Genomic DNA, 15,819 nt, shown 5'->3' with positions numbered 1-15,819 from the left:
GTTCCCTGCAGAGCAGGGCCCCCTTGTCCCCTAGTGAGTGTGGCTTCCTGGAGATTTTGAATAAGTCCGGAGGAGTGCTTCCTGGAGAGACTTTGACCCGGGCAGGTGGTTTGGGCAGTGGCCATTTACTGACCTCTCGTGAGGAGTGCGCGGTGCTCCCGAGAGCTGAGCATGGATGCCTCGTTTCAGCACGGCCAAGACGGTCGCCACTTCCTCCCCCGGTTTTGTGTCCCGAGGGTCAGGGCTGCTGACAACAAGGAGGAGGCCCCGGCTGCTCACAGAGTTCTGAGAAGAGCCATCAGCCAGGAGGTCTCCCGAATTCTAAGGCTCTGGTGGCCTTGCCAGATAGACTTCATGTCAGTCTGTTGTCTCTGTGGTTTGCTGCTGGACTTCGCAGGAGAAATCTTATTAGCTAAGGTTTTCCTTCCCTGGTTGTTAAAATAATATGTGTTTATGATATTTCTAAAAATTTGGACCATGCCTCAAACTACCTTTTTTTTTTTTTTTTAATATTTTATTTATTTATTTGACAGAGAGAGACACAGTGAGAGAGGGAACACAAGCAGGGCGGAGTGGGAGAGGGAGAAGCAGGCCTCCCGCGGAGCAGCGACCCCGATGCGGGGCTCGATCCCAGGACCCTGGGATCACGACCTGAGCCGAAGGCAGCCGTTTAATGACTGAGCCACCCAGGCGCCCCCTGATTTTTAAAAAATTTAACATATCATGGATGGTTTTTGTGTCGATAAATCTGCAAATGATTATTTTTAGTTCTGTTTCGTATCCATTATATGGGTGTCATAGTGGTTTCTGGTCCGGCTGTCATAGTTAACTGTGTATTACTGACTTCCCTTCACTTTACACCTTGAGTTTTCTGGCTCTGGAACCCGGGGAGAGGCCTGGGTGTTGGCCAGGACACACTTATACCATCGTGTCTGCACACCTCAGCATCCTCGTGTAAAATGGAGCTGATGCCTATGCGTGCTCAGTTTTCAGAGGGCTGAATCGGATGCTGGCTGTCCAGTGCCCTGGCACGTGGGCTTTGGGGTGGACCATAGCTCTCTGGGCAGTGGGGTGCAGGGCAGGTCCTCTCCCCACTGGGCTGGTGGCTGGTATAGGAGGCAAAGGCTGGTTTTCTCAGGTGCAGTGATGAAGACGTTGGGCCAGCTCTGCCCTTTTGGCCTTCCGGAAGAGTCATTGGTCCTCTGTCACCCTCACTGACTCGCAGTAGGTCAGCGCTCTCCTGGGGGCTCCAGCTCTAGGGAGCTGACACCTCCCTGCTAGACGTTTTCTGCCCACAAGGGCTTGGACTGGCCCGTCGGCTCCCTCCTGTTGCCAAGAGCCAGCGGCTCTGCCCCTTCTCACCCCTGAAGGGGAGCTTCCTGCAGAGATGGGAACCAGCTTTGGGTTTCCCGCTGTTACACCCAAGCCTTCTCAGAAACAGAGAATATCTGAGGTCACCACACAGTTCAGACATTGTGCTTGTGACAAGAGACGGTGTGGACATCTGCCTCCCCGTGTAGGCATCACTAGCTGATGAAGCTGCTTTGTCGTTCTGATCCTCAGAATCCTTCTCCACACAGTGCTCCCAGCCAGCTGATCAGACTTGGCCCTGAGAGGCCAGTCCCTGCCCAGAGCTTCTCTCTCTCACTCCTGGTTCTGTTCACAAGGTCCCTGTCTGCACACCGTTTCCGCCTGTAGCCTGCTTGCGTCCTCCTGGCCCGTCCTGGTGGCCTGCTCGGATGCAGCCCCTGTTGGGCTGTGAGCTCCCCGCTCTGGTCTCTCGGATTGTACCCACCTGCCCCTTTCTTAGGAAGCGTAGCACACACAGTATGGTCTTTGCAGCCCCGTCAGATAATGAGGTTTGGACTGGCGTGTGATAGCTCTGCTTTCCCAGTGCACCTTTGTGCTCTGAGCACCGGCCAGGTGCAGGGTCACCCTCACTGGCGGCCCTGGTGGGTGCTGGTCACGGCCAACACCTGGAGCACGGTACCTGAGGCCAGCCAGACCCGGAGTCGGCCTTGGCTCAGTGGACTTCCTGGGCAGAAGCTGCACCAGTCCCTCTGTCCCCGTGTCCCAGTACCTGGCACAGGCCCTGGCCGTGGTGGGGCCCACTGAGTGCCTGGTGCTGGCGACGGGGCGTTAAGGGCCTACTCTGGCCCGCCGTGCTGAGAACCCTGTGTGTGTGCCTGCTCTTGCGTGCTCCTCCAGCAAACCTCTTTGAGCTTCTGCTCTGGGCCCCCATCTTGGACGCTGGGGGCTGTGTGAGCGCCCCATTTGCATGCCAGCACCCTGTTATTCCTCTGTTGTTCAAGCCTCCCGGAACTTCTGTGAGATACATGCCTTTAGCCCCAGTGTGTAGATCGGGAAACCGAGGCTCTGAGAGGCGCAGCTGGAGTGCAGCCTGGACCCCAGCATGGGCAGGATGGGAGGTTGTGTCCAGAGGGAAGAAGGGCACCTGCCCCCTCCAGAGGGCTGTGCCGGGTGCCGCGTGGGGCTCTCCAGAGCCATGTGGGCATCTCACCTGGAGCCCCCAAGCCCTGAGGAAGGCTCACGGGGCTGAAAAATCTTCTGTGCTTGTCAGGACTGCATCCAGATCCAGGTCTATTGGAAGCCTTTCTCCTCCAGCATTGCTGCTGGGGGCAGGGCTGAGATGCAGCCTGATGGGAGAGGCGCTGGCGCCTGTCTGTGCGGATGTCCTCTGCTGCCCACCGTTGTCTGGGGCGCGGCCCGGCTGTGGGTCTGGGCTGTGCAGCACGGCCTGCAGAGGTCTTTCCTGGCTGGGAAGCAGCACACGGTGGCTCCGGGCAGCTCGGCCGCAGACGGGGGACCTGCTGGCCTTCCTCTGGTCTTGCTGCCGAGCGGGGCCCCGGCTGCTTTTCTACGAGGTGCCCAGCAGATGGCGCCGTGGCTCGCAGTAACCATGGTTTCTCCGCCAGGCCTGCGTCCCACCGAGGGGAGAACCTGGAAAGGGAGCAGGCTGGAACCTCTTCTCCCTTTCCTGAGGCCTTTCTTTTTTCTTACCTCCTTCCCTGCCTCAGGCTCAGAAGATCACTGAGCGAGAGGAGCTCCCGGCCCCAGGCTGCTGTGCTACTCCCGGCCGAGTGTGGAGGTCTGGTTTCTCCCCGACTCCGGGTGACTCAGCCCGCAGCCCGGCTGGTGTGACCCTGCAGCCCGGCACCTTCCCGCGGGCTCGCGTGTCTGCCCTACAAGTGGCTGCGTCTCGGAGGTCGCGCTGGGGTGCCCCTCGTGGGCCCGGCACCGACGCCAGCTGCTTTGGCCCCGCTGGGACCCGGGTTTGCAGCCCAGCCCCGCCTCGCGGGAAGTGGCTGGCCTTAGGCGGCTGCCTCAGTTTCCTCAGCTGGGAGGGGAGTTGGTGGCGGCGACGTGTGTCCAGCACCAGGTGCGGCATCCTGACAGGCATTCGTACTCTTATTTTCTGTCTTCGCTCTTTCAAGTTTGAAACGGTAACCATTTGGGCCCTACTCTGCCCTCTGTGGCGTCACCCCCACTAGGTTTGGAGGGGCTTCTTCTGCATGTTCCCCCATTCGGGTCCCTCTGTCCCACCGTCAGGTCTGGGTCTAGAGCTGGGTCTAGAGCGACACCCCTGGGCTTGGAAGCTCTTGGGGCCCCTCAGGGGAGCAAGACGAAGCTTCCGGCCTGCATCCCTCCTGCTCCCACCCCCACCGTGAAAACACCCCAAGTTCATCGGGTCAGGTGTCCACCCCCACTTCCCTCCTGGCCTCAGACACCCTGCCCGGAGCCAGCCTCTGTCTGTTCCATTTGCTGTCTCCGGAAACCCGGAGTCGTCCTGTCCCGGCCGAGTGAGTACCGCACAGCCGCCCCGCGGGCTGCCCTCCGTCTGGGCCCGGGTCAGACTCAGTGCGGGCAGCGTCTGGTGCGGGAGCTGCGCCGCATGGCCCTCTGCAGCGGGACTGCCCTTTGCTTCTTCCTGTCCGAGCTGCGCACCCAGCCACACCTCTGCCGGCCCCATACCCGCCTGGCACCGGGTGGGAGGGCCCTTCCCAGGGGCTGTCAGCCTCTCCGATGTTCTCTGATGCTGCCCTTCCTGGAAGCCGCCTGCGAGGCCTCGTGGCTCCCGGGGGTTGGGCGAGGCCAGTGCCCACACTCCAGTCTTCGTGGTGTCCTACGCCGAGTGACAGCAACTTGCTTTGGTCCGTGTGGCCTCCGGCTGAGGTCACTCCCACCTTCTCCCTCGGATCCCATGAGCGGGGCTCACGCCGTGGCCTCTACGCTTGCTGGCTCTGTGACTTTGAGCCAGTCATTTCCTGCATGAGCTGACTCTCCTGTTGGAAGTAGCAGCCATGGTCCCTGCCCCCCACACTGCTGTAACCCTCTGGTGATGGCGTCACCGGCCACTCTGCGTGTTACTTGTGTGGTGGTGGGGTCTTCTTCTGCAGACGAGGCAGCCTGGCTGCGTGAGGTTCGCGGATTGCGAGGGAACGGCTCTCCGCTGCTCCTGTGACATCCCGCAGCGCCCTGTGTGAATGGCTGGGGCGCTCGGGGAAGCGAGACAGGGGGCAGAAGAGGCTTGTGCCCCGACGCGTCCCTTGCCTGTTGCTGGAGTTGTCTGAGGTGAGGACGAGCCGGTTCTGAAGCTTGGCCGAGTGCTCTCCAGAAGGTGCAGCGGCGTGGGGGGCCACGTCCATTCCTGCTCCTCCCAGGCCACGTGTGTTTACTTGTCGCTGACCTCTGTTGGTTGTCACCCTGAGGGGGTCGCGGGTTGGAGCCATGTAGCCCCCTTTCCCAGGAATGTCAGGAACCCCGTGCCTGGGCGGGAGCAGGCGCGACTCGGGTCGGACGGGTTGGACATTCCGCCGGTTGGGGTCAGGTCTCTGCCTCCGAGGCCCCGTGGAAATTCCTTCCCCCAGGCGTCCCGGAGTGCGTTTCTCAGCATAGGCTTGTGCTGGCGAGGAATGTGGGCCTGCGAGGCCGGCAGGCGGTTTGCTGCAGGTCCCGAGCCGCCCCGAGCAGCCGTGCTCGGCTCCCCGCCCTGCCCCGCCGCCCTGCTCCGGGCCCCTGGGCCTGGGCCGCGCCTCCAGGCCTCCTGCTCCGATGTGCTGCTTCCTGCCCCGAAAACGCGCTTGGCTCCGTCTGTGTTTGTGTTCTGTAAACGTGTTTAGAAACGAGTAAAGTTTACAGATGGAGCGATTAATTGTTTAAGTCTGGGGAACCCTGGGAGCTCTAGAATGGAAAGTGGATGTTACAGTACAGAATTAGCGCTGTTTTACGACCTTAATTGCTGTTAAAGGGGCAGTTGAGCTCCATTGGGAATCGCATCGGCTCGCCACGTTTTCGAGGCAGGTTTCTGGGAGCATTTCGTCATTCCTATCTGGAATGCCGAGCCGCATGTGACCCGGAAAAGGACCAGGCAGACTGGGCTTTACTTCTGCAGGTTCGGGGCGGGGGACCCTCGGCCTCGCCTCAGAGCTTGGAGGCTAGCGAGTTCTGGCTCTGTGTGTGCGGGAGGCTCCTGGGGCTGGATCGGGGGGCAGACAGGCTTGGGCCAGGTGCTGTGGGAACCACAGCGGCCGCCAGCCGGTGTGGGTGGAGAGGACATCAGGAGCCAGACTATAGCCCCCGGCTGCTGATTGGCGTGGAAGCCATTCAGGGATTAAATCTCCTGTGGTCCAGATTGTCCAGGCTACCTGAGTGGAGGGATGAGGTCCAGTACCCCACGGTGGGCTGTGGTTGCATCTGCTGGTGGGCGGGAGACCTTTCCCACCCCAAGTAGTCTCTCCTAGGGTCCTCCATGGCCGTGAGAGCAGGATCGGCGGGCAGAAGCAGGGGTCTGGGCTGATTCCAGGTAGGCTCTGGGCATCCGCGGGATTATCGGGGAGCTCGGAAGGTGCTCCCTGCGCTCCTCCCCAGAGCAGCATCTGAGTTCTGTGCACTTTGACAGACGTCCCCTTATCACCTCCAGGTTGTTTTATTCCCGGCCTCCGTCTGCCTTTGTGCTGCTCGAAGACCTTTGTTAGGGCACGCCTGAGTGGCTCTTCTCACTTATCTCACTACTTTGGCTTTTCTGTAAGACCTTTATCTTGGGGGGAAGAGGCTGTTGGCTTCAGTGTTGTTTCTCGTTTCTCTGGCAAAGAAGCACACCCAGCAGGTGTTTCGTAGCTGATTGAACGCGTTCCGCCTCTGGGCTGCTTCCCGGCCTGTCCCTCCAAGACCCCTTTCCGGTTCTGACACCCGCAGGCCTTGAGGTCCCAGGGCCCAACCCTTGCTGTGGAGTCAGGCCCAGACTGGTTCCGGCACGGTGACCGCAGGATGTACCTTTCCTGAGCCCCCGTGTCGTCTGCTTGTGGTGGTGATGAGCATGGAGCCCAGGCTGGTTCTCTCTGCTTCTCTGAGGGCCGCAGGCAGCTGTAAAGTGGACTTACAAGATGAAGGTGTCCTAGGAGATCGGGGGTCTTTTCCCAGCCATTCTCCGTTTTGATGGCTCTGGAACCGTGTTCTCTTAACCCAGTTAGGGTGGGTGGGCCCGCTGGCTTCTCACTGTGGCCCTTAAGAGGTATCTGAGTTTGTTGAAGGTTTGTCTTTTTTTTTTTTTAAAGGGAAAGGACTCAGAGTACTAAGATTTTACTTATTTATTTGACAGAGAGACAGTGAGAGAGAGAGCACAAGCAGGGGGAGTGGGAGAGGGAGAAGCAGGCTTCCCGCTGAGCAGGGAGCCCGATGTGGGGCTCCATCCCAGGACCCTGGGATCATGACCTGAGCCGAAGGCAGACACTTAACGACTGAGCCACCCAGGGGCCCCTGAAGGCTTGTCTTTTGAGGTATAAAAGTGTTCATTCATTGACCCAGTAATCCTATTTCTGGGATTTATTTTGAGGCTATAGTTCAAGATGCAGAAATAATTATGCTATATTAAATGATGCTTATTAGTACAACAGTAAGAGAGAAGCCTCCACACATGTGTCCACCAGGGACGACGCATGAGTGGGTGTGCTGCCCCTGAGGGCCGAGCGGGAGGTCCAGGCAAGCCGGCCCGAGGCTGGGCAGTGCTGGGTACTGTCTGTCAGGCCGGGGTGGACACGGTCTTTGTTTAACATAAAGATGTCAAGGACTGGGAGGAAGTGCAGCAAACCTGACTCCCATTGTGTACGTTTCGATCTGTCACCTAAGCCACGTCCAGAACAAGTGTGTTCAGTACCACAGGATAGCGTGCGACAGCAGGACGCGGATGAGGAGGCGGGCAGGGTGGGTGGCTGGCCCAGCTGAGGCGGGGCGGGGGCTCTGTCCCCGAGAGCGGGGCCTCTCTGCACTCCTGCCCGCATTTCTGTCATATTTTCTCTTTATTTATTTTTTTTAAAGATCTTTAAAATTTATTTATTTGAGAGAGAGTGAGCGAGCACATTTGAGAAGAAGCAGACTCCTTGCTGAGCAGGGAGCCCGATGTGGGGCTCGATCCCAGGACCCTGGGACCATGACCTGAGCCGAAGGCAGACACTTAACTGACTGAGCCATGAGGCGTGCCTGTCATATTTTCTCTTCAAACAAAACAATAGTTTAGAAACAAACAAAACCTCTTTTCTGCCCCCAGGAGTGTTCAGAGAAGGTATTGGAGGTCCTGAGATTTTCGGATAGCCCAAGGTGCATCTTAAGTACCCGGGTAAGGTTGCAGCAGCTCGGGTAGAGACTTTTCTCCAATGCAGTACCTCCCTTCCGGGCATTACAAACAGCAGTGTAAGCATAGTTTCACTTTAATGCTACCCTCAGGCCCTCCAGGAAGGGCAGGCCTTCTGCCCCATCCACGGAGACCCCTGGTTGACCTGCTTCTCGTGGGGTCTCCTCCCCGCCTCTGGTGGGAGCCAGGCGGCCGAGCTCACAATGCCGGGTTTTGGAACGGGCGGGCCGGCCCGTGTGTGGAGCTTCTCTGTTCCTCGGTGCGGTCCCTGGCCGGGCAGTTCTAGGAAGGCCGGGGTGCCTGCCTTGTGCTCTGCCTGATGCATGTCCCATGCCCGCGTTGCTGCCCAGGACAGCATGGGGTGTAGACGAGCCTGAGGAGCACGACAGGAGACCTCCTCGGGGCGCCTCAGGCTGGCGCCTGGGGGCGAGGCCACTGACTTCCTAGGCCTGGCTCTTGTCCTCTGAACTCACGGCCAGAAGCCGCAGCCTTGAGTCTTGACCTTAGCAATGCCGTTGGCCCTGGTCAGGGGAGAGGTCCTGAGAGGTGACCCGCCCTGCTGTCAGTCACTCGCGTGCAATGGCTTCTAAACACGGGGAGCCAGAAGTTTTATTTCACTGGGGCTGTTTACTTAAATCTCAAACTTTATTTGAATCCTGCGAAAGAACACTACAACACGTTCATAAGTGATGAGGCAGGATACGCCCCCTGCCCACAGCGCCAAGAACTCGCCTCCACCCTCGGGGCCCCTTCCCTCCCAAAGGGAGCCCCAGCCCTGCACTTGGACACGAGTGATTGTCGTCTTCCCACTTGTCACCACTTCTCATCTCCACTCTGGGCGAGGCCCGCCTAGCTGTGCGACATCTCTGGTGATGCCGCTGGCCATCCGGGCCGCTGGGGGCTGGGAGGCTGTAGCTGAGGGCACGCACAGGCTCCTTGAGGCCCAGGGAGGGGCTTTGCAAAGAAAGCTGCTGGGAGTGTGCTCTCCGGAGCTCTGTCCAAGTCCCAGTGAACTCAGGTGTGAACCGAGAGCAAGCAGGAAGTGGGGTGGAATTGTGTTGGGGGCACCTCCACTCCTTGCCCCGGGGACCTTCTGTGCGTGGCTCCCAAGTGCTGTCGGCCTGGCCCCCTGGCCCGCCGCCACCCGGAGCCGCCCGGGGCTGCGCAGAGGGAGCGGGGCCAGGCAGCGCAGCCCGCATTCCTGGCTTTGGGTGAGAAATCAATCCCCCTTTAGCATCTTGACAGCAGCTTGTGAAGAGCCTGGGGTGGTGCCGGCCTCGGGAAGGGCAGGCAGGCAGAGGAGTCTTTGCACGCACATCCCACACCCGAGAATATTTTGTTTCAAGTAAATCACACAGCGGGTTTGCAGGCAAGGACTTGCCTGCGAGGTTCATGGTCACAGACTCTGCTGCCCGTGAGCAGAACACTGAGCTCAGAACTGGGAGGCATTTCCTTGGTGCCTTTATTGCCAGAACATCCAGCTTTGTGAGCACCTTTCTGGCATTTGCTTTACGTGTGTCATAAATCCATCACAGCCTCCGCTGGAGGCCACAGGGCGGGCCGGGCCGCGGCTTCCTTGTCCCTTCCAGCGGGCGTGGGGCTGGAGGGGACTTGCCTTAGTTTTGGCAAATGCCCAGGTTCCCTGTCCTGTGGGCACCTTCCCATCGCTGGCCCTTCGAGACCGTGGGACAGAAGTTACTCTGGGGTCTGGACGTCTTCTGTCGCACTCTGTGGGGACCCGTGTGTCTCCCTTTCCCTGGACCCCCTGCAGCCGGCACTTCTGTTTCGTCTCTTGGCCAGTGCACAGCGTGGGCCGCTACGCCCCGGGACCTGCCACTGAGCGCCTGAGGGACTGTGGCCAGCGCATCGCCGTCCCGGGCGGGAAGGGGGCTGGTCACCTCACCAGCCGTCCCCGCGGGGCCCCGGGGACGGTGGCCTGAGAAGCTCCACGGCCACTGTACGCATCTGTGCTGCATCAGGGGACACTGTCCCCCCGTGGGCTGGGGAGGGCGAGCCATTTGTCTCGAATTTGGATGAAGGCTCGTGGCTCCCAGCAGCGGCATCTGGCAGAGTTGCTGGTTCGCCTGGCTTGGGAGTTTGTGCCCCTTGAGGGTGGCCTGTGTCCATGCAGGGCCGGCTGCCTGTCTCCTCCCTCCACCCCTTGAGGGTGTTGTCCTGCCTGTGGGGCCTCGGTGCCCAGGGGCGTGGCTTCCCGTGGCTTCAGTGGCTCCCAGGAGGCCCTGCTACACAGGAATGCGGCGGCCTGTTCTGACAGGCTGCTCTCCTGCTCTCTCCCTGGGCAGGCGAAGCCCCGATGGCTGTCTCCCGATGGAGGGTGACAGGTGGCCCCCTCCCCACCTCCCCCCGCGCCCCTGGGCCCCTGCTAACGGCTTGCCTCTGGTTCAGTTTCCAGGCCGAGCGGCCCGCGCTGAATGTCGTCATCTTCCCTCTGCTCCACGAGGGCCTGACCAATGTCATCCGGGACGTCCCCATGGTGCACCTGGATGAGATCACCTTATTTAAAAGCAGAGTGGCTGAGGAGCCCCCGAACCTGTGGTGGTGACAGGGACAGCTAGCGCCGGGCGAAGCTGCTTCTGGCGGCCGAGCCTCCCACCGGCCACTGTCGTCTCTGTCAGTCTCCTGGGCCTGGAAGCACGACTGCCCTGAGGGGCGTGTGGCCCGGCTGCTGCTGCTCATGCCTGCCCCTGCCGGACACTGGGGCCCCTTGGATCCCAAGAGGAAGGACGCCCCCTCTGCCCGGCCATCCCGCGCACCTGTCGTCTCCCAGGGCCCCCCGAAGCTTCCTGTTGCTTGCTCTTGGCGCTTGGTGAAACACGAGTCCCATCCGTGAGGAGGATGAGAAGGAAGAGCCGGCTGTCCCTGCAGGGCCTGGCGTGGGTACTCCTGAGCTGAGACTTGCATCTGTCACGGAGCGCTGACTCCCCAGGGGCCCTGACCAGGTCCCCAGAGCAGCACGGGGCCCCAGTGCTGCCCCCCCATCGCCACTTCCACCCTCCAGAGTGTCTCATGTGTTTCTGGCCACCTGCCGTCAGGCTCTGCGGAGGGGTGGCCTCGGGCCCGGGGTTGGAGGTGACCATGTGTGTGGGGACGGACGCGCTCACACGGTGACACGATGGCATGGCTTCCCTCGGGCCAGCTGGGAGGACAGCGCAGTGGGGAGCTCCAGATTTGGGGCTCTCCTTCCCAGTAACACACGTTTTAACCCAATTATGTCTCCAGCGTGTTTCCAGCCAGATGGCGTCAGACAAGTTCGGGGCCGCTGGCTGGGCAGGGACCCCCGTGGGGCTGGGACTGCGGGGCGAGGCCCGGGGCAGGCCCGACGCCAGCACAGCACTCAGCTTTAGGACCTCTTCTCCGTGAAAATCTGTGTTTCTGGGGACATACATACCTGGCTTCATTCAAGAAACTTGAAATTTTAAAACTTAGAAAGGACATTTAAAGCCAGAGTAGTGATCAAACTACCCCATTTCATATAGCTTTATTTAGCACTTTACAAAATTCAGTGCAGCTATTCCAAAAATGGGGAGTGACCTCCCAGGGTCCAGGGCCTCCCTCCCTGTGCTGAGCCTGCTGCCTTCTCGACCGCAAGACTCCCCAGAGCCGGTGGCCCCTCGGCCGGTGGCTTCCGAGGGGCTGCGATCGGGTTCCCTCCACCCCGGGTCCAGCCCTGACCGCTCCCGGTGATGCTCCTGGAGGCTTGCCGGGGTCCTGGGCACCGTTGGACGGCTTCCAGGCGGGGGCATGTCAGTCCTGCAGAGGCTGCCTCCCCGGGCCTCCCTCTCCCTCTGGGTTGGGGGTGCAGAGCCCACCAGGCCCTGCTCACGCTGCTGGTGCCCATCTTGGCCGCCATCTGCTTGGCCCCCAGCCTGGCCATCTTCCCACTTTGTGTCTGTGGAGACAGTCCCCCCTCTCCCCATTCCGTGTAGTGTGTCCTGCAGCTTACCTACTAAAAGAGCGGGTCCATGGCCCTGGGGCTTTTCATTTGCCTTTCCGTCCCTGGGTTCTTGAGGGACAGACAGTTTTGCAGCCCCCACTCCCGCGGGGCTGAGGGGGTCCGGGAGGCCAGAGAGCACAGCTGCAGGAATCAAGCAGTCCCGGGGTCAGGGCCCTGGGAGGAACAGTCTGCCCATCCCAGGGGCTCTGCTCTGCCCTCCCCCCTCCTGTCTGAGTGGACGGGGGGATGCACAGGTGCCATGGGGTGAGTCTTCTCCCTCCTCGCCCTGGGTTTCATGCCCTCTCCCTGCCCTGGGCTGAGGCTGGCCTTCTTTGCAGCCCGGCCAGAGGGACTGGTCTGCAGCTGCCCGTAGGTGAATGCCTACAGCCTTCACCTTAGAGGTCCCGATGTGGTCTGAGGGCCCTGCCTGGCCTTGCAGGCCGAGGGACAGACTGCCCTGGGCCCCGGAGAGACAGGGCTGAGGTCCCGATAGGGCCCCATGGCTGTAGATGAGGGTCTGAGAGTTGGTGGGTGCACTTCCCCTCCCCAATTTTGGGGTATTTCAGGTGGTGCCCAGAGGACCTCCCCCGCCAGGCAAAGGCGGTCAAGGAAGGGGGTGGTAATGGGAACTGACCATTTCTCCTCAAAGCAAGCGTGTGGCTGGTCGCAGCCTGACTGGCAGGGGGGTGTGCCCCGGGGTGGAGGTGCCCAGGGCCCTGGGTGGCTCTGGGTGCCCTCTCCTCCAGAGCAGCCCGGGCTCAGGCTGGAGAATGAGCTTTCTACTAGGCTGCAGTTGTGTGTTCACGCCCTCGCCTGGGTGGCCCGTTCTCACGAGCAAGCAGTTTTAACCAGCAGCATTTATGCCAGCAAACAGGGCCGGGAGGGGCCGTTCACCCGAGGCTGGGGGCGGGAGCTGCCGTGGAGAGCTGCCCCCACACAGCAGACCGTGTATTTTTAGCGTCCCCGTAACCATCCTGCTACTAGAGCAAGAACTTCCGCCGCTTCTGCCCCCGGGCCGGGGCTCACCAGATGTTAGCAGTGTGCTTATTCTCGCTGAGTGCTAATTTGGCAGCGGCGTTAATTGCAATTTATATTCTGCAGCATTTTATGCTGGGAGAAGAACCCACCCTAATGGTCCCCAACTGGCAGAACTGGGCTGTTAAGTGCGGACCATATGCTGCCTGCCGAGAGGGGGCCTGGTCAGCACTGCTGGCTGTGCGTGTGTGCGCGTGCGTGCGTGTATGTCTGCGTGCACACACGTGAGTGTTGTCTGTGCACACGTGCATGGTGTGCGTGTATGTGCACGTGTGCATGCGAGCACGTTTCTGCATGGGATCACGTGTGTGCGTGTGATCGCGTGTGTGCGTGTGCACGCGTGTACGTCTGCGTGCACACACGTGAGTGTAGTCTGTGCACACGTGCATGGTGTGTGCCTGCGAGCACGTTTCTGCATGGGATCGCGTGTGTGTGTGTGATCGCGTGTGTGCATGTGCGTGCGTATACGTCTGCGTGCACACACGTGAGTGTAGTCTGTACACGTGCATGGTGTGCGTGTGCGTGCACGTGTGCATGCGAGCATGTTTCTGCATGGGATCGCGTGCTTGTGCGTTTCTGCGTGTGATCGCGTGTGTGCGTGCGTGTACGTCTGCGTGCTCACACGTGAGTGTAGTCTGCACACGTGTATGGTGTGCGTGTGCGTGCACGTGTGCATGCGAGCACGTTTCTGCATGGGATCGCGTGCTTGTGCGTTTCTGCGTGTGATCGCGTGTGTGCGTGTATGAGAGAGAGGAGAGACTGGGGGAGGTGGGAAAGACGAGGAGGGAGGGGAGGAGAGATGAGGGCATTTAACCCTTTGTTAAAATAGAAGCCCCCAGCACTCCCAAGGCCGCTCCTCCCGCCTGTGCCCACCTCGCCCCTAGACCTTGTGGCTCGCTCCCCACCCCCCACCCGCCCCCGGGTGGCCTGGCATGCCTGCCCCCGGGGCTCTGACTTGGGTGCCACACAACCTGGCCGGAGGGTCTGAAGGTGCTCCCCGGGGGAGGCATCTGGAGCCTGAGGAGAGCAGAGGCCTGCAGCCTCCTTCCCTGTCGGTGGCTTTTCATTCTCACGTGCAAGTATTTTTACTTCCCAGCCCAAGGAGGCTAGATAAGGGACACTTCACTCTGTCATACGCCCCAGGGGGCGGATCTTCTCCCTGCCTGTCAGCTGTCCTCTGAGGACCCAAGGATTCATGGGTCTGGGCCCCTGTGTCCAGCACCAGGCTGGAGGGCGCTTGGCTGGGGCCCAGGACGGGCCCTGGGATGATGCCCCCCACACACACCTTGGGCAGCTCTGCAAGGCTGGGTGTTGAGGGTGAGCCTCCCTTGACCGCCCCTGCACCAGGACCCACGGCTGCAGGCCACTTAGCAGCGAGGACAAAGCTTGGCGGAGGCCTGGCCGGGAGAGCTGGGCCAGGGGAGCAGGGCCACAGGAGCCGCTGGACCCTGATGTCTGTTAGCCCTTGAGGGTCTGAAACCAGCCTGTGCCATCCTGGTTGTGCCAGTGGCCCTCCCTGAGTCTGTGTCAAGAAGGTGACGATCCCGCCGCCTCCCCCCAGCTTGCAGGAAGGGGACCCACCCTCATGACCTCCTCCGAGGGGCACGGGGGTATCAGGCAGCCCCCTGCTCCCTCTGGCCCTCATTATCTGCTCTGGAGGGTTTGAGAATCGCCGAGGCCTTGTAAGGAAGAATAATAAGAAGTGAGAAATTAGTGGACGAGGATAATGCAGCGTGGCCGGTGGTAGCAGGTTTCAGCGGAGACCCCAGATTTCCGAAGCAGATGTGGAAGGGGGCACCGCTGCCCGCAGTTCCCTTGGCCCTGGCCCTGGCCCTGAGCCTCCTCCCCCACACTTCGCCAGCAGGGGACGGGATTGTGCGACGGGGGCTCGGGTGCCCTTGTGGTGCTCACTGGCCTCGTTTGCTCTGGGGGCACGGGGTTCTCACTGGGAGTCTCTAAGATCGCTGACACGGGCTGGATGGTGTCGCCTGAATGTCTAAATTACTTTCTAGAGCTTTTTCAGAAACCACGGTGGGGGGTGGGAGGGGGAGTTTGCATTCATGTCACGGGGTCGGGGCACCTGCCACACCCTGCTCCGGACCAGCCGGCGGGGGAATGGGGGGGGCACCCAGGGCTGCCCGTGGCCATGAGGTCCGGGAGCCACGTTCACCGCCTGGGAGGTTCGGTGTGTAGCGCTCCGCTGAACCTGACGAGGGGATGGTTTTCCGTTAGGACGGTGTGGCCAGAGGCTTCTCTGTGTGCTCACCGTAGCGGGCGGGCTGGAGGGCGAGGGGCCAGAGAGGCGGCCACGCGATGGCCGTGGTGCAGGGGGGTGTCCGGCCCCGGCCCCCCTCGACCACTGCCTGTCCCTATGCGGCTGACCAGAAGCACTTGAGCTCAGCATGTTTTTAAAGGGGGGGGGTGAGTCGGCCAGGGGGCTCACGGTATATGGTGACCAGGTGCTAAGTGACCAAATACGTGTCACCTGCTTTTCCACACAGACCTACTTTTCTGTCTGGCGATGCCCACTCCTGAATTTTGTGTTCAAATGAATTTTGAATGGGTATTTTCATGTAAACTTGTGGCATGTGGAAAGTTTCAAATAAAGTGGACTTGATTTAGAAAACCAGGTGATTATGCAGTGCTTCCGGAAGGGATGCTCTCTGACCTTTCCCCTGTGACCCTCTCCAGCCCTGCGGGTGGGCCAAGGCGGTGGGGGGGGCACTCATCACCCGTGGCTGTTCTGATGGGGTTACCTGCTTGGAGACGGGAGACCCAGTGGGGGCCCGGAGGCTGCCTGGGGCCCCCAGGATGCGGCTGCTGGGTCGGCCTTTGCGGGCCACCGCTGGAGCGCATTCACACTGTTGGGCAGCCACCACCACCGTCCGGCTCCAGGACGTGCCATCCCTCCACTCTGAGACTCTGTCCCTGTGACACACTGACCCCCACCCCCTCCCAGCCCCCCGGCACCACCATCTGCTCTCTGTGCACCGGACGACTCCGGGAACCTTGAAGGAGTGGACTCACACAGGATTCGTCCTTCTCGGACGGGCTTATTTGTAGCATCTGTTTTAGGCAGAAGCGTCCTTCAGCAGACCTGGGCTCTGGGAAGGGGCTCTGGCTGCAGCATGGCGAGGGGAGAAGGTGGCAGCCGAGCCCGAGAGACCGGGGCAGGTGAGCA

The 15,819-nt window shown here is 60.8% G+C and overlaps 1 protein-coding gene across 1 annotated transcript in view; it reads left to right on the top strand.

Annotated features, from left to right (window-relative positions):
- The window catches only part of FBXL18 (F-box and leucine rich repeat protein 18), a 39,864-nt gene extending 24,582 nt beyond the window's left edge, over nt 1–15,282 (top strand). Inside the window, exon 5 of the mRNA XM_032394135.1 lies at nt 10,055–15,282. Coding sequence (XP_032250026.1) covers nt 10,055–10,211 — 157 coding nt within the window. The 3' untranslated portion in view covers nt 10,212–15,282. The remainder of the gene's footprint in view (nt 1–10,054) is intronic.
- The last annotated feature ends 537 nt before the right edge of the window (nt 15,283–15,819 follow it).

Source organism: Phoca vitulina, unplaced genomic scaffold, assembly GCF_004348235.1.
Source record: "Phoca vitulina isolate PV1807 unplaced genomic scaffold, GSC_HSeal_1.0 scaffold79, whole genome shotgun sequence".
NCBI classification, from domain to species: domain Eukaryota; kingdom Metazoa; phylum Chordata; class Mammalia; order Carnivora; family Phocidae; genus Phoca; species Phoca vitulina.
The sequence above is the reverse complement of the archived record's forward strand: the minus strand, read 5'-3'. Positions and strand labels throughout refer to the sequence as shown.